Here is a 26948-nt window from a genome sequence, read left to right on the forward strand (position 1 = left end):
TATGTTTATTACAGAGATATGAGCCATGAGGCAAGGTGTTGGGAGCAGGTGTTGTGTCAGAATGGATGAGGATATTGTGTCAGTTCAGTAGGTGGCAGAATACCATTGTGCAAAGGTGTGAAGGATAGTGGGTTGGACTTTCCTCATTTCAGGGTACAACAAGAGGAAATTGAAACCCTGGCAGAGAATGTGATTCAGTTGCTCCACTCCTGGATGGTAATGAGTAGGGAAGGGAATGCTCCTCTGTGGACTTTGGAGGGTGGTGGGTGACTGTGGAAGGTGATGGGTGACTGGAGAGATGAGGTATGGGAGATCTGTTTTTGTACAAGGGTGGGAGGATAGTGGAGGTATTGCTGGTGATTCATAGGATTTATATGGATGGAGGTATTGATATAGCCATCTTTGATGTGGAGGTCGACATTGAGGAAGGTGCTTTGCTGATTTGAGTTGGGACAGGTGAAGCAAATGGGGGACAGGGTGTTGTGGTTATGGAGGAATGTGGATAGGGTGTCCTCACCCTCAGTCCTTATCATGAAGATGTCACCAATGAATCTGAACCAGGTGAGCAGTTTGGGATTCTGGGTGTTTAGGAGGGAGTCCTCTAGATGGCCCATGAATAGGTTGGCATACAATGGTGCCATGTGGGTGCCCATAGTCTACCCCGAATTTGTTTCTTGGTAATGCCTTCACAACAGAAGTAATTGTGGATAAGGATATAGTTGGTCATGGTGACTAGGAAGGAGGTTGTAGGTTTGGAATTGGTAAAGCATTGGGAAAGGTAGTGTTCAATAGTGGTAAGGCCATGGGCATTAGGTATGTTACAGTAAAGAGAGGTGGCATCAATAGCAGCGAGCAGGGCACCATGTGGTAAAGGAACAGGAATTGTGGAGAGTCAGTGAAGGAAATGGTGTGGGTCTCTTTGTAGGAGGGTAGATTGTGGGTAATAGGCTGAAGGTGTTGATGTGTTAGAGCAGAGTTCTCTCAGTGGGGCCACAGTAACCGGTGTCCTGAGTGGTTGGGTTTAGAGACTTCAGGAAGCATGGAGATGGTTAGCTTACAGGTTGAGGGATGATGATGCAGGGTTTGATGTGAAGATACTCTGGAAAGTTAACAGGGGATGCTCTGGAAGCAGTGGGACTGGTCTTCGCATGCCTGACTCAGTTAACTCCACCATCCAACCATGATCCACTCCTACTGCACCCAAATCACTGCTGTCAACTTTCCAGAATTTCTTAACCTTTTTTCCTGCCTCATCATCATTCCTTAAACCCCTCAACATGCAAATTAGCCTTACATCAGCAGAAATAACTGCAATTCACTACCTAAAAACTGATTTTGGCCTTATAATCCTATCTGCTGACAAAGGCTCCATCACTGTTGTTTTAAACTGCAAAGATTATGTGGCAGAAGGACTCCACCAGCTGTCAGATTCATCCACCTGCAAACCCTGCCTCAGTGACTCCACTCCAGAAATCCAGCAGGATCTCCAGTCTCTTCTCTAAACCTTAGACCCATCGCACAACCTCTCCCTGCAGTCCATATCTCTTCTCACCCTTACCACTCTCCACACTCATAGCTTCTGCATGCTTCCTAAAGTCAATAAACCTAACCAAACAGGATGCCCCATTGTGGTCAGTTACTATGCCCCCACAGAGAGAATTTCTGCTGTTGTAGACCAACACCTTCATCCTATTACCTGCAATCTACCCTCCTGCATAAAAGATACCAACCATTCCCTCCACCAGTTCTCTACAGTCCTCTTCCATTCCCAGATGGTGCCCTGCTCTGCTTACTGCTATTAATGCTGCATCCTTTTCACTAACATCCCTAAAGCCCATGGCCTTACCACTATTGAACACTACCTTTCCTAATGCCTGACCGATTCCAAACTTATAACCTCCTTCCTAGTTGCCATTACCAACTATATCGTCACCCACAATTACTGCTCCTCTGTAGGCATTACCAACAAACAAACCCAGGGTACGGCTGTGGGCACCCACATGACACCATCGTATGCCAACCTATTCACGAGCCAACTAGAGGAATCTTTCCTTTAACACCCAGAATCCCAAACCCCTAATCCGACTGATGATATCCTCGTGATATGGACTGAGAGTGAGGACACCCTGTCCTCATTCCTCCATAATCTCAACACCTACTCCCCCATTTGTTTCACCTGGTCCTACTCAAACCAACAAGACACCTTTCTAGATGTTCACCTCCACCTCAAGGATGACTACATCAATACCTTTGTCCATATAAGACCTACCTATACCAGCAATACTTCCCCTTCGACAGCTGCTACCTATTCAATACCAAGAAGTCCCTTCCATAAAACCTAGCTACCTGTGTCCATTGCATCTGCAGTGACAAACAGTCCCTCTTGTAATATACCAAGGGTCTCGTGAGGCCTTCACAGACCGTAATTACTCTCCCAACCTTGTACAAAAGCCGATCTCCCGTACCTTATCTCTCCAGTCACCCATTACCTCCAAACATGATGTTCTTCATTTCAGTACTGCTTCACAGCCAGGACCAGCTTTTCTGAATTGCAGGGATGCTAGCCCCTTCCCTGTTCTCATTCCGGCACTACACAGCTGTCATTCCACCAACGCACCTACAGTCTTTTTACTTCTCTCCTTTTTCACTAGCCCCCCAACCCTTGCCCTCCATCACACCTCCCAATTGCACCTAGCTGCCCTACCCTCTCTCCACTTTGTCCCTACATGCTCCCACAAGCATCACTTCACTGTCCCTCATCCCTACCATGCTATCTGGCCCTCTCCCCACCCCACCCTTCTCCTTACTCCCGCCACCCTGTTATTTGTCCCATCATGCACTACTACTCGCTTTCTGGGCTCAGCTGCCAGACACTGTGGTCATGTGTGTATGAGTTGCATTTACGTGTGTGTGTGTGTGTGTGTGTGTGTGTGTGTGTGTGTGTGTGTGTGTGTGTTCTCTATTTCCGACAAAGGTCTTGTTGGCCGAAAGCTCACTTTCTTACAGTCTTTTATTTTGCCTATCTGCGACTCAGCAACTCTGCTATATGGTGAGTAGTGACTAACCTCATAATAATATTAAATCCCATCATTCATTATCCAGTTGGAATCTTTGTGCATGTGAAGTTAGTTATTCAGCTATTTTTAATAATCTATATAATATTTAAATATTTGAAAATGGCTATACATCACAAGACGAAATAATCTATTTGTATGGGCAGTGATGACGAAAACGTAATTTTCATCATGAAATGTACATTTTCTTAGATGGTAATCATCACACAAACATTTAAAACATAAATTATTATTGCACAATGGACAAAACAATGGAGATGAAGGTTTAAACCAAAGTAAAGGTTATAAGTAAAGTGAAATTCAAGCCAAATGAGGAACAGAAATAATGAATGTAATAAAATGGACGAAAATATAACATGATGAAATGGAAGAAATTAAATCGATGTTAATACATGACAATCGGTAAAATCACATGCACAAAGATTCCAAGTGGAAAAAGAATGATAGAAATTAAAAATGAGAGCAATTGAAAAAGTTAATGTGATGATTAAAATTATGTGACAAAGGAAAAGAAATTTAAAAATTTACATTTAAGCCAATTATCTGCATAAAAATAATGGTCAAAATCACTTAGATAAAGATTTGAAAATAAAAAATTTCAAAACATTTAACCAAATTAGAACCCACTACCTCTTGCATATGAAGCTACCATTACACTGTACGACCACTTCATAATAAGTTAATTTTTCAAAGCTATAGAGAACCATGAAAAATTCGTTAGACGTGAACTGCCAGGGTATTTTTGCAACTGCCAACAGTTTGTCGCAAGTGACAATCAGTTGCAACACTCAGCCTGTACACAACTAGAAAGTTAACATCTTCCAACTTAATAGCATTTTTCATATGAATAAGTCTGCTCCATTTGTATTTGGCAAATCCTGTATTCAGATAATGTCAAACACACTATCTAGGTTTCAGCACGTAAATCCCATCTTCAGGCACTACAAAAAAACAAGTAAGCCTAAGAGGGATTCTTCATAAAATTAATTAGCATTAGAAGCACCTATACAAATTTTAACATCAGGTTATACCTTGATTGCATACAAGAAAGTCGTACCAGTCATTAAAAAAAAAAAATAAAAAAAAAAAAAATGTCATAGTAAATAAGCACACATTGCCAGCCTAATGTAACCTATGAACCAACCGTGAACAACTGGAGATGTGGCATGGGCTTAAGAAATTAAAATGATTGCATAAACTCTGTAGAATGCCAATTTCTGAATTTCAAAACTAGATTAGGCTGGTTACTTTAGGTTAGGCCCCTTTTATCTAGTGTAGTACTGGTCGACTCAGAACCTTTTCATGCCTCACTCACTTAGCATTTTGCATGCTGCTTTATAAATTTGCTGGACTTTTTACAGGACTTGTACAGCTTTCTCATACGCATTCAGGGTATAACCTGAGGTTCACATTTGTATGGGCCCTTTTAATGTTAATTGGTTTTAAGAAGACTCCCTCTTAGTTTTTTTTTTGTTTTTTTTTTTTTTTTGCCTGAATATGGGATTTACATCCTGAAACCCGGGTTGCTCATACAGTGTGATCCAAATGAAGGATTTGTCAAGTGCAACTGGAGAAGATTTATTCATCACGAAAAATTTTACAAACAGTCATGGATATCCTCCAAAGACTATATTACTGACATTTGCTTGGTGATGTATGACACGACATAAGCGTGGTTCAATTCATGTACACTATGTGATCAAAAGTATCTGAACACCTTGCAGAAAATGGCTTACAAGTTTGTGGCACCCTCCATCGGTAATGCTGGAATTCAATATGGTGTTGGCCCACCCTTAGCCTTGATGACAGCTTCCACTCTCTCAGGCATATGTTCAATCAGGTGCTAGAAGCTTTCTTAGGGAATGGCAGCCCATGGAGTGCTGATGAGAAGTATCGAAGTCGGTCGGTGAGGCCTGGCATGAAATCAGTGTTCCAAAACATCCCAGAGGTGTCCTATACGATTCAGGTCAGGGCTCTGTGCAGGCCACTCCATTACAGGGATGTTATTGTCGTGTAACTACTCCACCACAGGCTGTTCATTATGAACAGGTGCTCGATCGTGTTGAAAGATATGGTCGCCATCCCTGAATTGCTTTTCAACAGTGGGAAGCAAGAAGATGATTTAAACATCAATATAGGCCTGTGCTGTGATAGTGCCATGCAAAACAACAAGGGGTGCAAGCCCCTGCATGAAAAACACGACCACATCATAACACCACTGCCTCCAAATTTTAATGTTGGTACAACACACGCTGGCAGAAGACATTCACTGGGCATGTGTCAGACCCACACCCTGCCATCAGATCGCCACATTGTGTACCGTGATTCGTCACTCCACACAACATTTTTCCACTGTTCAGTCCTCCAATGTTTATGCCCCTTACAGCAAGCGAGTGTTGTGTGGCTTATGAGTAGCTGCTCGACCATGAAATCCAAGTTTTCTCACCTCCTGCCTAACCGTCATAGTACTTGCAGTGGATCCTGATGCAGTTTGGAATTCCTGTGTGATGGTCTGGATAGATGTCTGCCTGTTACACATTACGACCCTCTTCATCTGTCAGTGGTCTCTGTCAGTCAACAGATGAGGTCGGCCTGTACACTTTTGTGCTGTATGTGTCCCTTCACATTTCCACTTCACTGTCACATTGGAAACAGTGGACCAAGGGATGTTTAGGAATGTGGAAGTTTCGCATACAGACATATGACACAAGTGACACCCAATCACCTGACTACGTTCGAAGTCCGTGAGTTTTGTGGAGTGCCCCATTCTGCTCTCTCACAATGTATAATGACTACTGAGGTCACTGACATGGAGTACCTGGGAGTAGGTGGCAGCACAATGCACCTAATATGAAAAATGTATGTTTTTGGGGGTGTCCATATACTTTTGATCACATAGTGTGTCTCTGTCTAAGTCTGTAGACATTTCCACCAGCAATAATTTACTTTGAAACAACCATTGAAAGCACTGCCTATTCTTCTGTATGCATTCAGACATAACCAGCATCAAATGGACAAATATTTAGCTTATGATGCGAGTGAGGTGAAGTGCCAGTTGGCACAGGGCCAACCTTAGCCAAGATTCACACGTTCTCTTTGACAAAATAGTCTGCCACTCTTATTTATAACATTCATGGCATCAAACAAGCCACTTTACCAATAATTTTTGTATCAGAATTGTATTGTCCTATATCGATCTCTTCAGTGGAGACTCTTCTGGAACACTGTCTGAAATAATCCTCCCTTAAATCTTACTCTCAAAAAATGTTTGTTTTGGAAGGATGATTTTACATTCCTCTATTGTCCATTCCTTGGAGTCAACCAGCTGCTTGTTGCCAATGTCTCTTTGCACTTGAAAAAAGTACCTAACTTATAGTTTGTGCCCTTAGTATTCCTATGCTAGTCTTCTGAAACTTTCTGTAACCATTCTGTACTCCCTGTCATGATTGCTTGGTATCCTTAGGTGCTCTGTCACCCAAACACACGACATTAGTCACTGCTGACTGTCGCACACTGTTATGAACTCTGATTTCAAATCTCAAGTGTAGAAAAAGATGCTTACCATAAGGAAAACATGCTAAGTTGCAGACAGACACAATTGAAAGACATTTACACTTAAGAGTTCGGCAACAGCGCTCGTCGGAAAAGAGACGCACACACACCATCCATTCACACAAGCAAGCACACCTCACACACATGACCGCCAACTCCAGGAGCTTGTGCCAAAATGCAACTATCATGTGGGATGGTAACAGCAATCTGGAGGGGAAGGGAAGCGGAAGAGTTTGCAGTGTATGGGTAGGGGAAGAGGAGTGCTGCGTAGCAGGGAATCTGGAGGGAAAGGGGAAGAGTTAGCAGTGCACAGGTAGGGGAAGAGGAGCACTGTCTGGCAGGGTGTGCAGAGACTGAATACCAACAGGTGCAGTGTCAGAAGGTAGTGTGATGGCAGGGATGTGAGGAAAATGGAGTGCCAAAGGAGAGGAACAGGGAAAGATGGGAGGTTGCATTGGCAGAGGGTGACAAACGATGTGTATACGAGATGGGAATGGGCAGGAAGTGACAGGACTAAGAGAATGGAAACTGTTGTGTGGAGGATGCAGGGGCAGTATGTTACTGTAGGTTGTGGCTGGTATAACTACAGGAACAGAGAACATGTTGTAAGGATAATTCCCATCTGCACAGTTCAGAAAATCTGTTGGTGGGAGGGGAGGATCCAACTGGCTCGGTTAGCAAAGTAGCCACTGATATCGAAGATGTTATGTTCAGCTGCATGTTGTGCTACAGGATGGTCTACTTTGCTAATGGCCACAGTTTGGCAGTCACATTCACAGTGGACAGCTAGTTGGTAGTCATACCAATATAAAAAGCTGTGCAGTGATTTCAGCAGGGCTGGTAAAGCAGCTAATTTCACAGGTGGTACGGGCCCTGATGGGGTAGGATAAACCTGTGACAGGACTGGAATAGGAAGTACTGGGTGGGTGAATTGGGTAGGTCTTGCAGGTGGGTCTTCCACTGCGATATGATCCTTGTGACAAGGAACTGGGATTAGGAATGGCATAGGGATGGACTGGGATATTGTGGAGATTGAGTGGACAATGGAACACCACTGTAGGAGGTGTGGGAAGGATCACGGGCAGGATGTCCCTTATGTCAGGACATGATGGTAGGTAATGAAAGCCCTGGAGAAGGCTGTGATTCAGTTGCTCCAGTCTGCGGTGGTACTGTGTGATGGAGAGGACAATCCTTTGTGGCTAGTTCTTGGGGGTGGTAGGCGGATTGGGGATGTGAGGGGAAATAGTATGGGAGATCTATTTGTGGACTTGGTCTGGGGGATAGCACCTGTCTGTGAAGGCCTTGGTGAGACCCAAAGCACACTGAGCAAGAAAGTTTTTTCACTGCATATACGTAGTCCCCACGTAGCTGGGCTGTATGGGAGGAATTTTTTGGTGTGAAATGGGTGACAGTTGTTGGTGGGTTTAATGTGGACAAAGATGTGGCTGGAGCCATCAGAGAGGAGAACGTCAATGTTTAGGAAGGTGGTACAATGTATTGAGGACGATCAGGGGAAGCAGATAGGAGAGAAAGTATTGAGGTTGTGAAGGAATGGGGATAGGGTATTCTGGCCTTGAGTTCAGACTCTCATGAAGATATCATCAGTGAACTGTCACACTAGGGGTTTGGCATTTTGGGAGGCTAGGAAGGACTCCTCTAGATGGCTCATAAACAGGTTGACATACGAGGGCGTCATGCGGGTGCCCATGGCTGTGCCGCATATTTGTTTGTATGCCTTCTGTTCAAAGAAGAAGTGGATGTAGGTTAGGATAAAATTAGGAAGGTGTATGAGGAATGAGGTAGCAAGTTTGGAGTCTGAAGGACATTGGGAAAGGTAGTGTTCAATAGCAGTAAGACCATGGGCATGAGGGATGTTGGTGCGTAGGGAGATGCATCAACAGTGACGAGCAGGGATCCAGGAGCTAAAGGGGTGGGAATGGTGAAGACTCGGTGAAGGAAGTGGTTAGCATCTTTGTCGTGGGAGACTAGATTACAGGCAATTGATTGGAGGTGATAGTCAGTGGGGGCCAAAATGCTTTCAGTGAGAGCACAATAACCAGCCACAATGGGTCAGCCAGGATTGTTGGGTTTGTGGATTTTGGGGAGAGTGTAGGTGGGTGTGTGGTGTGTCAGAGGGGCGAGGAAGGAAATGGATTCAGCGGAGAGGTTCTGGCAAGGGTCTAAAGTTTTAAGCATGGATTGGAGATTGTGTTGGACTTCTGAGATGGAATGACTCTGGCGGATTTTTAGGTGGTGGAGTCAGATAATTGGCAGAGGCCTTCTGCCATATAGTCACTGTGGTTCATAACAACAATGATGCAACCTTTTACTGCAGGTAGGATGATTAGATCAGAATTAATTTTGAGGTTGTGTACGGCAATTCTTTCTTCTGCTGCCCATTCCTCATACACCTTACTAACTTTGTCCTCATCCACAACTACTTCTCCTTTGAAGGGAATGTATAAAAACAAGTTCATGGCACAGCTATGTTCACCTGCATGACACACTCCTATTCCAACCTGTTTTTGGGCCATCTAGAGGAGTCCTTCCTAGCCTTCCTAAATGCCAAACCCCTAGTGTGACATTTCATTGGTGATATCTACACAATCTGAACTCAGGGCCAAGTTTCCCTATCCTCATTTCTTCGTAACCTCAACATCTTCACTCCTATCTGCTTCACCTAATACTCCTCAACGCAACGTGCCACCTTTCTAGCCATCGACTTCCTCCTCTTTGATGCCTCCATCCACACCTCCGTCCACATTAAACCCACCAATGACCAACACAACCTGCATTTTGGGAGCTGTCATCTCTTTCATACCAAAAAATCCCCTCCCATACAGTCTGGCTACCTGGGGACTATGTATATGCAGTGCCAAGGACTCCCTTTCCTAGTATGCTGAGTGTCTCGCCATGGCCTCCACAGACTGGCACTATCCCCCTGACCTTGTCTGTAAACAGAACTCCCATGTCATATCTTCTCACACCCACAATCCTCCTATCACCCCAAGAAGCAGCTACAAAGGAGTGCCCCCTTTATCATCCAGTACCACTGCCGACTGGAACAACTGAACCACATCCTACGCCAGGGCACTGATTACCCGTCATCATGTCCTGAAACAAGGAACTACCCAAGACCCTTCCCACACCTTCTAAAGTGGTGTTATGTTGCCCACCCAACCTCCTAAACAACCTAGTCCTTCCCTATGCCATTCCCAATAGCAACCCCTTGCCACAAGGATCATACCCCTGTGGGAAACCATCGTGTACCTACCCAATTCACCTACCCACATATTCCTGTCATGTCACAGGTTTATCCTACCCTACCAGGGGATGGTTCACCTGTGAAAGCAGTCATGTTGTTTACCAACTCTGCTGCAATCACTGCACAGCTTTTTATATTGGTACGACTAACCACCAGTCTACCAGGATGAATGGCCACTGTCAAACTGCGGCCAAGAGCAAAGTAGACCATCCTGATTCACAACATCCATCTGAACATAACATCTTTGATTCCAGTGGCTCCTTCAGTACCCAAGTCATCTGAATCCTCCCCTCCATCACCAGGTTTTCTGAACTGCGCAGATGAGAGTTACCCTTACGATACATTCTCCATTCCTGTAAGTATCCCAGCCTCAATCTATGGTAACGCACTGTTCGTACACCCTCCACCCAACAATTTCCACCACCTCAGTCCTGTCACTTCCTGCCCTTTCCCATCTCCTGTGCTCTTTGTTTGCCACCCTCTTCCTATGCACCCACTCATCTTTGCATTTTCCTCTCCTTTTTCACTCCATTTTCTCTACATCCATGTTACACAACCTCCTGATGCAGCACCTGTTGGCATTCTAGTTCCTGCACATCCTGCCAGACAGCACTCCTATTCTGCTACCCATACACTTCCCCTTCCCCTTCCTCACCCCCTCCAGATTGCTGCTACATCCCACATGATAGTTGCATTCTTGCCCGAACTGCTGAGTTGGTGGTCACATATGCATGATGTGTGCTTGCTTGTGTGAATGAATGGTGTGTGTTTCTCTTTTTCTGATGGAGGCCAATGAAGGCTGTGACTGAAAGCATAAGTGTAAGTGTCTTTTAATTGTACCTGTCTGCAGTACAGTATGTAGCAATATGTCTTTTCCTACATTGTTGGTATTCATATTTGAAGTTGCTGTTGTTTGATGACAGTACTTAATTAGAATTCTGATCCATAACTTCAGTCTCCATGTGGTTCACACCCTCACTTTTGGATAAACAACTGTAGCTACACACCTTCTACTCCACACTCTTCCTCTTGTTAGTTGATTCTTATGATTACACAGACAAGTACAGTTGTAATGAGTGAAGTCAGTGGTTATACATATCATTGCCTCACCTCGAAGATGAGAAGATGTTGGAATATGTTAAAGACCTTCAAGTGCTCTTCATATATTTTAAGAATGCATATGACTGCATTCACCAGGTGAGCCAGGTGAATTGCCTAAACAACTTTGGACTACCCATAAAAATTCATTATCCTAGTTAGAGGTTGTCTCATTGATTTAAAAAGCAAAGTGACACTCAGGAGCCAATTTCGCAGAGATCTTCAGCATAATCATGGGGCTTAGACATGGAGATGGTGTGTCACTAATACTGTTCAACCTGGCACGTGAAAAGCTGATGAGGGAAGCTTTCCAGAGAATTTTGAAGGGATCAAGGTAGTAAAATCACGCATCTCTCTTTGACCGATGATGTGGCCTCATGGTCCAGAGCTATGGAAGAACTGATGTACGGAGGCAGCAGGAAATGAGATTGATCTCCTTGTTAATGGATCTGGGGATGAACAGGACTCTTACCTATTCAAGAGAGGCACTTTAGCAACTGATAGAACTGTATCCTACAAAAAGGTTTATAATTTTAAATATTTTGGGGTTGTCTTTACAGAGGATGCATCATGTGAGGCAGCAGTTAAAGCACAAATCCAAAACACAAACTGATTGTACTTCAGTCTTAGTCAGTTTTTTTAACTGTGCATGCTCTCAAGGAATTACAAACTTAAGATGTACAAAATACCCATCCAACAGATAGCGTCGTGAAACTTGGAGTGTCTGGAAAAAATACTTGAATAAATAATGTTCTTGTTTTCAAGCAGAAAGTTTTAAGGAAAATCTATGGACTGCTACTAAATGAGATCTCTGGGGAATGGAGAATCTGCCATAACTATGAGCTGGATGAGATCTACAACAGAGCAAATAGTGTAGACCTGCTGAGAACTAATGAGCTTGTGTGGCCAGGTCATGTCAATAGATTGGTAAACATCAGTGTCCTTTGAAAGCCACGTATTTTTCTTCCTTTGGAAGAAGACCACTAATTCGATCGAAGATGGAGGGATGGAATCCATGAGGACTTGCTGCAGAATGACATACATGATTGGCGGCAGAGAGCAGCAAGTAGAACACGGTTGAAGAGAAGCCTTGCAGATAAGGTGGACCTCTGGGTCTGATCGCATAAATTAAAGTTAAGTAAGTAATTAGGTGACGTTGCACACCAATAAGTTTGTATCTATTGGAGAGATCATCTATGCTGGCTTAAATTTGGAAGTGCTCAGAAGGTTGAAAGAAGAACGAATACTGTTTCAAGACCATCAACAATGTGAAACCTGCTGTTACAGCTGTCCTTCAAGTACATTCCCATCCCAGGCCATCCATGGTGCCTGCAATACTTGGAAATCTCACAGGAAACATTTGGTGATGCAGGACAGTACTATTTTGTAGAATTTTGATGCATAGTACCATTCTGATCAATAAATTAATTTTTATTGGTTTAGTGACATTACTTTTCAGGCAAACTGTTTATCTAGTTTCTCTTGGTTTGTGAAAGACATTTTTTTTTTCAAACTAATGAGTGCTCAACACGTGTGAATGACACAGACAGGCTGAAAGCTACATGACCTTTGTACCCCTTTTATACAAGTATTGCAGCATTGCAATTCTCTGTTTCCTTCTTATCTTGTGTGATGTATTTCCTTGTTTGGGTATGAGACCATGAATTTCTGCAAAAGACAGCAATTAGTTTCATTTTCAAAACACATTAATTATGAGTTATATGTGAGGGCAGTTCAATAAGTAATGCAACACATTTTTTTCTGAAACAGGGGTTGTTTTATTCAGCATTGAAATACACCAGGTTATTCCTCAATCTTTTAGCTACACAACACTATTTTTCAATGTAATCTCCATTCAATGCTACGGCCTTACGCCACCTTGAAATGAGGGCCTGTATCCCTGCAAGGTACCATTCCACTGGTCGATGTCGGAGCCAACGTCGTACTGCATCAATAACTTCTTCATCATCCGCGTAGTGCCTCCCACGGATTGCGTCCTTCATTGGGCTAAACATACAGAAATCCTACGGTGTGAGATCGGGGCTGTAGGGTGCATGAGGAAGAACAGTCCACTGAAGTTTTGTGAGCTCCTCTTGGGTGCGAAGACTTGCGTGAGGTCTTGCGTTGTCATGAAGAAGGAGAAGTTCGTTCAGATTTTTGTGCCTACGAACAATCTGAAGTCATTTCTTCAATTTCTGAAGAGTAGCACAACACACTTCAGAGTTGATCGTTTGACCATGGGGAAGGACATTGAACAGAATAACCCCTTCAGCGTCCCAGAAGACTGTAACCATGACTTTACCGGCTGAGGGTATGGCTTTAAACATTTTCTTGGTAGGGGAGTGGGTGTGGCGCCACTCCATTGATTGCCGTTTTGTTTCAGGTTCGAAGTGATGAACCCATGTTTCATCGCCTGTAACAATCTTTGACAAGAAATTGTCACCCTCAGCCACATGATGAGCAAGCAATTCCGCACAGATGGTTCTCCTTTGCTCTTTATGGTGTTTGGTTAGACAACGAGGGACCCAGCGGGAACAAACCTTTGAATATCCCAATTGGTGAACAATTGTGACAGCACTACCAACAGAGATGTCAAGTTGAGCACTGAGTTGTTTGATCGTGATCCGTCGATCATCTCGAACGAGTGTGTTCGCACGCTCCGCCATTGCAGGAGTCACAGCTGTGCACGGCCGGCTCGCACGCGGGAGATCAGACAGTCTTGCTTGACCTTGTGGCGATGATGACACACGCTTTGCCCAATGACTCACTGTGCTTTTGTCCACTTCCAGATCACCGTAGACATTCTGCAAGCGCCTATGAATATCTGAGATGCCCTGGTTTTCTGCCAAAAGAAACTCGATCACTGCCCGTTGTTTGCAACGCACATCCGTTACAGACGCCATTTTAACAGCTCCGTACAGCACTGCCACCTGTCGGAAGTCAATGAAACTATACGAGACGAAGCGGGAATGTTTGAAAATATTCCACAAGAAATTTCCGGTTTTTTCAACCAAAATTGGCCGAGAAAAAAAAATGTATTGCATTACTTATTGAACTGCCCTCGTATATTGTAACTTCTACAGAATTAGTAGTCAGATTTTGAAAAGTGAAATGCCATTGAATCCATATCTTTCAGAATATGATAGTAGGAGCAGAAATTACTATAATCCCATTTGGAATAACTAAGTTGATACTTATATGTCTGTAATTAATACAGCTATGAAAAGAGGATACAAATTGTTTAGTGAAAACTTTCTTGCAGTTCAGCTGGGGGAAAACAGAATTATCTTAAGTGGTTTTGGAAATATTTGAGGTGAACAGCTTAGCTGAATCACTGTTTATTGAACCAGTATGTTTGCCAATTCATTCTGGAAGAAAGTATGTGCTGTTGGTCCACCTCTATTATATTGAGTTTCCTCTTGATATCTCATTGTTGAAACACTTTACTCGTTACTGAGGTACATCTCTTGCAATTAGTTGGTCAAGCCAACAGATTTATTCTGAACACCATGGGAAAATTGAATATGCCAGTTTTTTGGATATAAAAGGATGTTTTCTAGTGTCTACTGTACTATTTAGTTTTCATCATCTCCTCTCCCTCTCCATACAGATATTTATCAGCTTAATTCTGTTTTCCCCCCCATGAACCATGGACCTTGCCGTTGGTGGGGAGGCTTGCGTGCCTCAGCGATACAGATGGCTGTACCGTAGGTGCAATCACAACAGAGGGGTATCTGTTGAGAGGCCAGACAAACATGTGGTTCCTGATGGGGGCAGCAGCCTTTTCAGTAGTTGCAGGGGCAACAGTCTGGATGATTGACTGATCTGGCCTTGTAACATTAACCAAAACGGCCTTGCTGTGCTGGTACTGTGAACAGCTGAAAGTAAGGGGAAACTACAGCTGTAATTTTTCCCGAGGACATGCAGCTTTACTGTATGATTAAATGATGATGGCGCCCTCTTGGGTAAAATATTCCGGAGGTAAAATAGTCCCCCATTCGGATCTCCGGGAGGGGACTACTCAAGAGGACGACGTTATCAGGAGAAAGAAAACTGGCGTTCTACGGATCGGAGCGTGGAATGTCAGATCCCTTAATCGGGCAGGTAGGTTAGAAAATTTAAAAAGGGAAATGGATAGGTTAAAGTTAGATATAGTGGAAATTAGTGAAGTTCGGTGGCAGGAGGAACAAGACTTTTGGTCAGGTGAATACAGGGTTATAAATACAAAATCAAATAGAGGTAATGCAGGAGTAGGTTTAATAATGAATAAAAAAATAGGAGTACGGGTTAGCTACTACAGACAGCATAGTGAACACATTATTGTGGCCAAGGTAGACGCGAAGCCCATGCCTACTGCAGTAGTACAAGTTTATATGCCAACTAGCTCTGCAGATGATGAAGAAATTGATGAAATGTATGACGAGATAAAAAAAATTATTCAGGTAGTGAAGGGTGACGAAAATTTAATAGTCGTGGGTGACTGGAATTCGTCAGTAGGAAAAGGGAGACAAGGAAACATAGTAGGTGAATATGGATTGGGGGAAGAAATGAAAGAGGAAGCCGCCTTATAGAATTTTGCACAGAGCATAACTTAATCATAGCTAACACTTGGTTCAAGAATCATAAAAGAAGGTTGTATACCTGGAAGAATCCTGGAGATACTAAAAGGTATCAGATAGATTATATAATGGTAAGACAGAGAGTTAGGAACCAGGTTTTAAATTGTAAGACGTTTCCAGGGGCAGATATGGATTCTGACCACAATCTCTTGGTTATGAACTGCAGATTGAAACTGAAGAAACTGCAAAAAGGTGGCAATTTAAGGAGATGGGACCTGGATAAACTGAAAGAGTGAGAGGTTGTAGAGAGTTTCAGGGAGAGCATAAGGGAACAATTGACAGGAATGGGGGAAAGAAATACAGTAGAAGAAGAATGGGTAGCTCTGAGGGATGAAGTAGTGAAAGCAGCAGACGATCAAGTAGGTAAAAAGACGAGGGCTGGTAGAAATCCTTGGGTAACAGAAGAAATATTGAATTTAATTGATGAAAGGAGAAAATATAAAAATGCAGTAAATGAAGCAGGCAAAAAGGAATACAAACGTCTCAAAAATGAGATCGACAGGAAGTGCAAAATGGCTAAGCAGGGATGGCTAGAGGACAAATGTAAGGATGTAGAGGCTTGTCTCACTAGGGGTAAGATAGATACTGCCTACAGGAAAATTAAAGAGACCTTTGGAGATAAGAGAACCACTTGTATGAATATCAAGAGCTCAGATGGCAACCCAGTTCTAAGCAAAGAAGGGAAGGCAGAAAGGTGGAAGGAGTATATAGAGGGTTTATACAAGGGCGATGTACTTGAGGACAATATTATGGAAATGGAAGAGGATGTAGATGAAGATGAAATGGGAGATAGGATACTGCGTGAAGAGTTTGACAGAGCACTGAAAGACCAGAGTCAAAACAAGGCCCCGGGAGTAGACAACATTCCATTAGAACTACTGACGACCTTGGGAGAGCCAGTCCTGACAAAACTCTACCATCTGGTGAGCAAGATGTATGAGACAGGTGAAATACCCTCAGACTTCAAGAAGAATATAATAATTCCAATCCCAAAGAAAGCAGGTGTTGACAGATGTGAAAATTACCGAACTATCAGTTTAATAAGTCACAGCTGCAAAATACTAATGCGAATTCTTTACAGATGAATGGAAAAACTGGTAGAAGCGTACCGCGGGGAAGATCAGTTTGGATTCTGTAGAAATGTTGGAACACGTGAGGCAATACTAACCTTATGACATATGTTAGAAGAAAGATTAAGAAAAGGCAAACCTACGTTCCTAGCATTTGTAGACTTAGAGAAAGCTTTTGACAATGTTGACTGGAATACTCTCTTTCACATTCTAAAGGTGGCAGGGGTAAAATACAGGGAGCGAAAGGCTATTTACAATTTGTACAGAAACCAGATGGCAGTTATAAGAGTCGAGGGGCATGAAAGGGAAGCAGTGGTTGGGAAGGGAGTGAGACAGGGTTGTAGCCTCTCCCCGATGTTATTCAATCTGTATATTGAGCAAGCAGTAAAGGAAACAAAAGAAAAATTTGGAGTAGGTATTAAAATTCATGGAGAAGAAGTAAAAACTTTGAGGTTCGCCGATGACATTGTAATTCTGTCAGAGACAGCAAAGGACTTGGAAGAGCAGTTGAACGGAATGGACAGTGTCTTGAAAGGAGGATATAAGACGAACATCAACAAAAGCAAAACGAGGATAATGGAATGTAGTCAAATTAAATCGGGTGATGCTGAGGGAATTAGATTAGGAAATGAGACACTTAAAGTAGTAAAGGAGTTTTGCTATTTGGGGAGCAAAATAACTGATGATGGTCGAAGTAGAGAGGATATAAAATGTAGACTGGCAATGGCAAGGAAATCGTTTCTGAAGAAGATAAATTTGTTAACATCGAGTATAGATTTAAGTGTCAGGAAGTCGTTTCTGAAAGTATTTGTATTGAGTGTAGCCATGTATGGAAGTGAAACATGGACGATAACTAGTATGGACAAGACGAGAGTAGAAGCTTTCGAAATGTGGTGCTACAGAAGAATGCTGAAGATAAGGTGGGTAGATCACGTAACTAATGAGGAGGTATTGAATAGGATTGGGGAGAAGAGAAGTTTGCGGCACAACTTGACTAGAAGATGGGATCGGTTGGTAGGACATGTTTTGAAGCATCAAGGGATCACAAATTTAGCATTGGAGGGCAGCGTGGAGGGTAAAAATCGTAGAGGGAGACCAAGAGATGAATACACTAAGCAGATTCAGAAGGATGTAGGTTGCAGTAGGTACTGGGAGATGAAGAATCTTGCACAGGATAGAGTAGCATGGAAAGCTGCATCAAACCAGTCTCAGGACTGAAGACCACAACAACAACAACATTCTGTTTTCATCATTGTTAATGATAGCTACATCTCTAGCTGAAATTACTATAAAAATTTTTGGACTAAAGGAGGCCATTCACTGAAAAGCGGACGTGGTGAGTCATTGATAGGGACACACAAACAGCAAGGAAACTTTCTAACTATCATAATAATCCTTATCAAGCTATGAGCAAAACACACACACACACACACACACCCACACACACACAGGCAGAAAAATGCCTATGCCCTTGTATAGTGCTGACTGGGTGAACAGTACTAGTGCTGATCTTGGTAGATGGACTAGGTTCTTGTCAATACCTTCCAGAACCCAGCTGACACTCTTCCTGTTTGCCAGTGCTTCAAAAGCTGGTTATTCAGGCTTTTGACAAGTGCTCACATTAAAGTAACTGGGCTGTGTAATATGATGTTACGAAGCTGGCACAATTTTATATCTCTTGTGAAAACATGCTAAAACCACAGTGCAGCTGTTGGTATTTACGATATGGTATTAAGCATGGGACAGACTGTATTATTCATGCTGCACAGTAAGGGATTCCTGACTAGACATTTTACATAGGATCTCACCGTCAAGAAAATTTGTCATGAGAAGTAATTAATTTTGGGTCGTTTGTCATTTGAAACTGACCATTCTAAAATACAGATAATTTTCGGTGGTGTTTTCTGATTTTATTCAGAAACTTTTAAATATGTTTCACAGTAATTTTTTAGCAAAACACCTTTGTTGCTTCCAGTAATCTATGTTTCCCCTTCAACATCAGTAAATATTGTTTTGTTCCACTGCACTATAGAGTTTGTGTTTAACATGTGCCTATTCCTTTAATTTATGGGACAGAACTGTATTGTCTGCCATTGTTAAATCTGCTTAAAAAGTATTAATTATGCAAATATGAAAAACTTCTCAAGTTTTCACAAAAAATACGATTTAATCTTATGGTGAAAAGGTTGTGAGGCAAGTTTACCAAACACTGTAATGAGAACAATGCATGTTTAGACAGCAAGCTGTTTACACATTCTGATAACACAGTACTTCTATGTTTTTATTAATTACATAGAAAAATTCTTTTAAAACCAGCAATACCAATGAAATGAAACTTTTTTCACACTGTGGAGTGCCTCCTGATAAAACTTTGCAGACAGAGGAAAACTGTGTATTAGATTAAGATGCAAATCCAGATCTTTGTGTTTTATATGCAGTGTCCTACCAACTAAATCACCCAATCACATTTTACAACTTGATCCAATGCTTCAGTCTGTCAGCACCACTGTTCTTTCTTTTTCTAAGCTCCATTGTGGTTCTTATGTATGTGTTGCCAGAATAGCCCCCCGTAAGAAAGGATGTAACAGAGAAACCTTAACAAAAGTTAGAGGTTGATCCCAAAATGAGATATTCATTGTACAGTGTAGTGTAATGTAACTTGTGTATATACTAAGACTCTGTGTCAGACCAGGAATCTGATACGGGCAATGTAACCATCCAGGTCATCTCATGAACCAACTCAGTTTCAAACTAGTTTCTGCCTATATCTTATTTCTACTTCTACAAAGCTGGATAATCTCTGAAGAGTTTAACAAAGTACTAGCAGGTTGAAGTTTGGAGTTCACCCATCAGGTGTACTTATATAGTTCAGTTGGTGTAGCATTTCCTGATTTCATTCCCAGTCAGGGCATGGCAGCAGCCATCAGGAAAATGTAGTGAAGTTCTGCATGCAGTCTGACCACATAAATTGTGTACTTAGTCTGATTTATGGAAGGGATATTCAGATATCAAAAGTGAAACAGAGCTATTAATACATATATATTTACTGAACTAGTGACAATTGTTGAAACCATATTGTTCTGTAGAGTCATAAAGCTGTTGTGGCATTTACCATAGTATGACACAGATGTTGACATCCGTATTCTAGTTGTACATACTGTTGATTAAATCCAGGACACACCTGGATACGTTCTTGAGTTCTAAGTGCTGTTCCTAAAATTTAAATCTCAGCACTTACCTGCCAGAGAGCTTCCAATACTTCAATGTCAGTATGATCAGACCATTATAATGATCATCAGAATTTTCCCTCAGTTTACCATGAATGTTTTACACTGAATTCTACGCATGGCATTTAGTCTTTTCAGCTCAGTTACCAGTGCACTGCTGTAGCTCTCAAAGACTGGTCATAGTACCTGCCCCCAGATATGACAGATTACTGACACACAATATATTTTCCTTTATATAACACTGTGTTCTTAGCACACTAACTCTACATTCATGCCCTATTGTAAATTACTTTGGGAATGCTCCTTATGTTTCTAATATCTAGAACATAATTAACTGATGTTAGGGAGGAGACATTTACTGATTATGGCTGACATATTAAATGATTATTTGGCTCTAAAAAGATACAATTAATGTATGAACAAATGAACATTGCAAGTTGCTTATTATGAATATCATTTTTTAATTATTAGTTCTTTTATTGCCTTTTATACATCTGCAATTTAAAGTTAATTTGAGCTAAACACTTTTGCATTATTTTTTGACTTTCCATTGTAGTGGATGTTGGGAATGCAACCATGTGATGATTTGCAGTTATAACTAAATTAGCCTTTGGCTGCACAGATTGTTTTTAATTTCTTTATGGCATTATCGATTTCAGGACTACCAGTCTCATCTTCAGATTCACATGTGAGCAGTTCCAAATATGTAGACAAGGTGTTTGTTTTAACTTGAGACAATTAAATATATTTAAAAATGAAACAGTATATCAAAAAAATTGTTCTAGATGAAAAGTGAATATCAGTAAACAGGACATCTGTCTATGCTACAACTGGCTATTTCCCAATGACCCCTCTTTGTGGGTGTGGTCGACTTCACATTTTCAAATGAGAATCCCCCATATTTATGCTTATTCATATTGTACACCAAAAAGTACATACAGTTTACTCAAACCATTGTTTTCCATTTGTGGTGGCTAGTGCTGTAATTGACAAATATCAAGTGCCTCTGTTTTTGCAATTAAGAACCGACACATTTGATTCTACATTACATTTATTATGTAACTGTAAACATTGGTGCTGTAGCGATTGATATTTATGTTTCAAACTAATCTTAGAGCTGCAAATTTGATTGTACAGTACAGTATAATTACCCGTTTCAAAGTTTGCTTAGAAACTACATTCAGCATGATCCAGAAATGATGACATGAATGTAATAGTTTTCTGTTCCCGTTGGGATGCTCGATATTGGTGTATTCCCTTGCCAGTCACCATTGGGGTGGTTGATTTTGGTGAGTCCGCTTGCCTCTCACCATTGGGGTACTTGATTTCAGTGAGCATGTGGATGTTTTGTATCCATGGAAGGTACACCTTTCACTATCGCTTCATGGACATTTTACCGTATCACAGTCACTGTCACTTCATGAACATTTTATCTTGTTACATTGGTTGTGGTTGGTATTCTGTCAGTAGCTGTGTAGTGGCCAGTGCAAGAGTTACAGTGGTAAGATGGAAACTCACCAAAATCAGTGACCATGATAGTGAGGTTTGAAGACAGGCTCCAAAATCTAGTATTCTGATGGTCTGCGGATTCACCTTAATCAACCTCCTAGGGAACAGAAAACTGTGTTACCATACAGATAGCTTATTTGACAGAAATGACAATGACTAGCCATGTTATTTGTACTGTATAATCACATTTTCAATACTCAAGTAATGTTTGAACATCAATATCAACTGTTATAACATGAAGGTTTACATTTACATCATAAACGAAATGAAGGATCAAATGTGTTGGCTCTTAATTGTAAAAACAGACACACTTTCTAGTTGTCAATTACAGTGCCATTTACCACAGATGGGAAATAATGGTTTGAATAAATCATATGTATTTGGTGTAGAATCTGAATAGGCAGTAAAAATGGAGGGTACCCATTTGAAAATACAAAGTTGATCCCACCCATACATGAGATGATCATTTGTAGCACAGACAGATGTTCCCGTTACTAATATAAATTTTTCACGTAGAACATTTTTTATACAATCATTTTGGAGATATTTAGTTTTCTCAACTTAAAACAAACACTTATGTATTCCATTTCAGGAAATGAGAACTGTTCACAAATACATCTGAAGAGGAAACTGGTAGTTGGAAAACCAATTATCCATTAAATAAAATCAAAAACCAATTTTGTAACCAAAGGCTAATTTATTTATGATAGCAAACTTCTGTATTAATTTGAAAAGTGTAGTAAGAATATTTTCATTGAAACTGTTGCTCATGGTGTCACAGTGTCAGTTAATTATTGATTTTTTCCCCTTAGGTCTGGTGCTCAGTGATATTATTGAGAAGTACTTTGTGTCACCAACTCTTCTGAGGGTCGTTCGAGTAGCAAAAGTGGGCAGAGTGCTCCGTCTAGTTAAAGGTGCTAAAGGCATCAGAACTCTTTTGTTTGCATTGGCGATGTCATTGCCAGCACTGTTTAACATCTGTCTGCTACTCTTCCTAGTGATGTTCATCTTTGCCATTTTTGGTATGTCATTCTTTATGAATGTGAAGGAGAAGAGTGGGATTGATGATGTCTATAACTTCAAAACTTTTGGACAGTCAATGATCCTACTTTTCCAGGTAACTGATGTTTTTTTAAAGTAACTACTATTTTTAAGCTTGGAGCCATCATTTTATAAAGTCATTTGTCCTATCTCCAGTAATTTGCTAAAATGTTGTAAAGTAAGCATAATAACTAGAGACCCGATTATATACATTTGGATGTTGCATATGCATTTGCATATTTGGCTCTTTTTCACTGGTTATTGCAGATTTTAACTAAAAACTAGTGACAATGCATATTTTCACTCTATGTTTACAATATTTTAAAAATTTAGATGGGTCGTGTCTAGCTCGATCTAGTTTTGATGTCTCTCAGATTGACCATGACCTAGGACTGCATGCAATCATGAACCAAGAGGCCACTGCCTACCAAAATCATTACAGAAGAGCAACAGGAACAGGCAGGCAGAGTCAATGCTCGTGCACCCACACCCACTGTTAATCCCCTTTGCTGTCATACAGTACACGCCAGCAACAATTAAATTACTCAAGCTTTTAGTCACACGTCCATTGTTTCTGTTTAGCTTTCTGTTTACTTGTACATAGTTGAATGTGTTTACAATGTGTAGTGTGTAATATGTTGTGTGCCATGCCACCAGAAAAAAGAAATGTCGTTTCATGCATAGTTGAACATCCTGGAACATTTACATATGACAGAATTGTTTTATGTTGTCGAGTTTGTGAGAAAAACGTTTCATGCAACAAAAAGTTTCAAATAGACCAGCATGTCAAGGCAAGTCCCCATACTGCAGGAATGCAGAAGAAAGAACCACGACAACAACTTCTGACAATAGCAAGTTGCAGTAGCAGGCATTTGTCCAAAAAAAAAAAAAAAAAAAAAAAAAAAAAAAAAAAAAAAAAAAAAAAAAAGAGAGAATGGTTTAACAGGGATCTATGTGAAGCTTTCATTGCAAGCAATATTCCGCTTCACAAACTTACAAACCCTATCCTCAAAAGCATCCTGTGCAAATATTGCTTAAAGCAAAATATACCAGGCAAATGAACATTGCGTAAAAATTACATACCGACAATTTACGTGATCATTCTGGAAGAAATATGCAATGACCTCAAGGACAGCATTATCTGGATTTCAGTTGATGAAACTACAGATACTTGTGGCCGTTACATTGAAAATTTAATTGTTGGTGCTTTAAAAGAAGAGCTTTCTTCTTCCTATTTAGCGGCCTGCAAATAACTTGAAAAAGTAAATCATTCTATGATCACCAGATTTGTGAATGAGGGTATTAGAAAAATATTTCCAGAATCTTCTGCAGATGAAAGAATGTTTGTGTTTATTTCAGATGCTACTCCCTATATGATCAAAGCAGGAAAACCCTCGCAAGTATTTTATCCCGTTTTGATTCATGTGACGTGCTTTGCTCATGGAGTACATTGCCTTGCTGAAGAAGTACATTCTATGTGTGTTAATGTAAATAAACTAATTTCATCCACAAAGAAAGTGTTTCTAAAGGCTCCCCGCACATCAGTGCCTACAGAGAAAAACTACCAAACGTGCCTTTACCTCCCGAATCAGTGGTAACTCATTGGGGTACATGGGTTGAAGCTGTGTTGTATTACAATGAATATTTTGAGGCCATTAGAAGGGTAGTAAACGACTTTGATAGTGCAGAGGCTTTGGCAGTTTGCAAGTGCAAGGAAGATTTTAATGATTTCAGTATTAAAAATGACATTGCTGTGATGAGCACTCATTTTACCATATACCTGCAAATATTAAAAAGCTTGAAACTGAAGGTTTGGCACTGAATGAATGTATTCAGTTAATGGATAAAATTATTCTAGTGAACTCTTCATTGCCAAAGGTATTCCCAAGAAAACTTACAGAAAAGTTTGAAAACATTTCAAACAATAACCCACGCTCGGGCACCTTGTACCGAATTGATAGTTTTATTAATGGGACAGGTAAACTATTACCAGAAACAATAAGTGCCAACATAGGGTGTATACGACCCGGGACAACCAGGAGATCCGGGAAAGACCTGGGAATTTTTTCATCCCGGAGAAAACCGGGAAAAACCCGGGAATTTTTCATTGTTTTAGTTTTCAGTTAATTTTTTGTAATTTTGACTGGTAAGAACCGATACTCTAACGAGGATATTACTGTTATCCTGCTACTGCAGAATAATACTGCAGCAACAAAACATGAACCAGAGAATAAAACTTAACTTGCAAAGGAAATGCGCCATATATATATATATATGAATATAATAGAAGGAAACATTCCACGTGGGGAAAAAAAAAATCTAAAAACAAAGATGATGTGACACACAAACAAACACAAACATACACACAAAATTCTAGCTTTCGTAACCAATGGTTGCCTCGTCAGGAAAGAGGGAAGGAGAGGGAAAGACGAAAGGATTTGGGTTTTAAGGAAGAGGGTAAGGAGTCATTCCAATCCCGGGAGCGGAAAGACTTACCTTATGGGGAAAAAAGGATGGGTATACACTCGCACACACACACACACACACACACACATATCCATCCACACATATACAGACACAAGCAGACATATTAAAAGGCAAAGAGTTTGGGCAGAGATGTCAGTCGAGATGGAAGTGCAGAGGCAAAGAGGTTGTTGAATGACAGGTGAGGTATGAGTGGCGGCAACTTGAAATTAGCGGAGATTGAGGCCTGGCGGATAACGGGAAGAGAGGATATATTGAAGAGCAAGTTCCCATCTCCGGAGTTTGGATAGGTTGGTGTTAGTGGGAAGTATCCAGATAACCTGGACGGTGTAGCACTGTGCCAAGATGTGCTGGCCGTGCACCAAGGCATGTTTAGCCACAGGGTGATCCTCATTACCAACAAACACTGTCTGCCTTTGTCCATTCATGCGAATGGACAGTTTGCTGCTGGTCATTCCCACATAGAATGCGTCACAGTGTAGGCAGGTCAGTTGGTAAATCACGTGGGTGCTTTCAAACGTGGCTCTGCCTTTGACCGTGTACACCTTCCAGGTTACAGGACTGGAGTAGGTGGTGGTGGGAGGGTGCATGGGACAGGTTTTACACCGGGGGCGGTTACAAGGGTAGGAGCCAGAGGGTAGGGAAGAAGGTTTGGGGATTTCATAGGGATGAACTAAGAGGTTACGAAGGTTAGGTGGACGGCGGAAAGACACTCTTGGTGGAGTGGGGAGGATTTCATGAACGATGGATCTCATTTCAGGGCAGGATTTGAGGAAGTCGTATCCCTGCTGGAGAGCCACATTCAGAGTCTGATCCAGTCCCAGAAAGTATCCTGTCACAAGTGGGGCACTTTCGTGGTTCTTCTGTGGGAGTTTTTGGGTTTGAGAGGATGAGGAAGTGGCTCTGGTTATTTGCTTCTGTACCAGGTCGGGAGGGTAGTTATGGGATGCGAAAGCTGTTGTCAGGTTGTTGGTGTAATGGTTCAGGGATTCTGGACTGGAGCAGATTCGTTTGCCACGAAGACCTAGGCTGTAGGGAAGGGACTGTTTGGTGTGGAATGGGTGGCAGCTGTCATAATGGAGGTACTGTTGCTTGTTGGTGGGTTTGATGTGGACGGACGTGTGAAGCTGGCCATTGGACAGGCCTTCAGATCACGGATAGCCTGGGCTTCAGCAGTGGTGATCTGAAGGCTGACCGATCCATCGTCATTCTTACGGCGGACAAGGGTTCCACGACCGTGGTACTTGATCATCGGGAGTATGTGGCTGAGGTACTGTGTCAGCTTTCAGACAACACCACATACAAAGTTTGCCAAGGTAATCCCATTCCTGATGTCCAGGCGGAGCTTCAAGGAGTCCTCAGAACCTTAGGCCCCCTACAAAACCTTTCACCTGACTCCATCAACCTCCTGACCCCACCGACACCCCGCACCCCTACCTTCTACCTTCTTCCTAAGATTCACAAACCCAATCATCCCGGCCACCCCATTGTAGCTGGTTACCAAGCCCCCACAGAACGTATCTCTGCCTACGTAGATCAACACCTTCAACCCATTACATGCAGTCTCCCATCCTTCATCAAAGACACCAACCACTTTCTCGAACACTTGGAATCCTTACCCAATCTGTTACCCCCGGAAACCATCCTTGTAACCATTGATGCCACTTCCTTATACACAAATATCCTGCGCGTCCAGGGCCTCACTGCGATGGAGCACTTCCTTTCACGCCGATCACCTGCCACCCTACCTAAAACCTCTTTCCTCATTACCTTAGTCAGCTTCATCCTGACCCACAACTTCTTCACTTTTGAAGGCCAGACATACCAACAATTAAAGGGAACAGCCATGGGTACCAGGATGGCCCCCTCGTACACCAGCCTATTCGTGGGTTGCTTAGAGGAAGCCTTCTTGGTTACCCAGGCCTGCCAACCCAAAGTTTGGTACAGATTTATTGATGACATCTTCATGATCTGGACTCACAGTGAAGAACTCCAGAATTTCCTCTCCA

At 41.8% G+C, this 26948-nt stretch overlaps 1 protein-coding gene across 1 annotated transcript in view; it reads left to right on the forward strand.

Annotated features, from left to right (window-relative positions):
- Positions 1–26948, forward strand: part of LOC124623171 (sodium channel protein para) — an 876466-nt gene that overhangs the window by 797856 nt on the left and 51662 nt on the right. The window contains exon 32 of the mRNA XM_047148975.1: positions 22227–22531. Coding sequence (XP_047004931.1) covers positions 22227–22531 — 305 coding nt within the window. The remainder of the gene's footprint in view (positions 1–22226; positions 22532–26948) is intronic.

Source organism: Schistocerca americana, chromosome 7 (genome assembly GCF_021461395.2).
Source record: "Schistocerca americana isolate TAMUIC-IGC-003095 chromosome 7, iqSchAmer2.1, whole genome shotgun sequence".
Classification (NCBI taxonomy): Eukaryota; Metazoa; Arthropoda; class Insecta; order Orthoptera; family Acrididae; genus Schistocerca; species Schistocerca americana.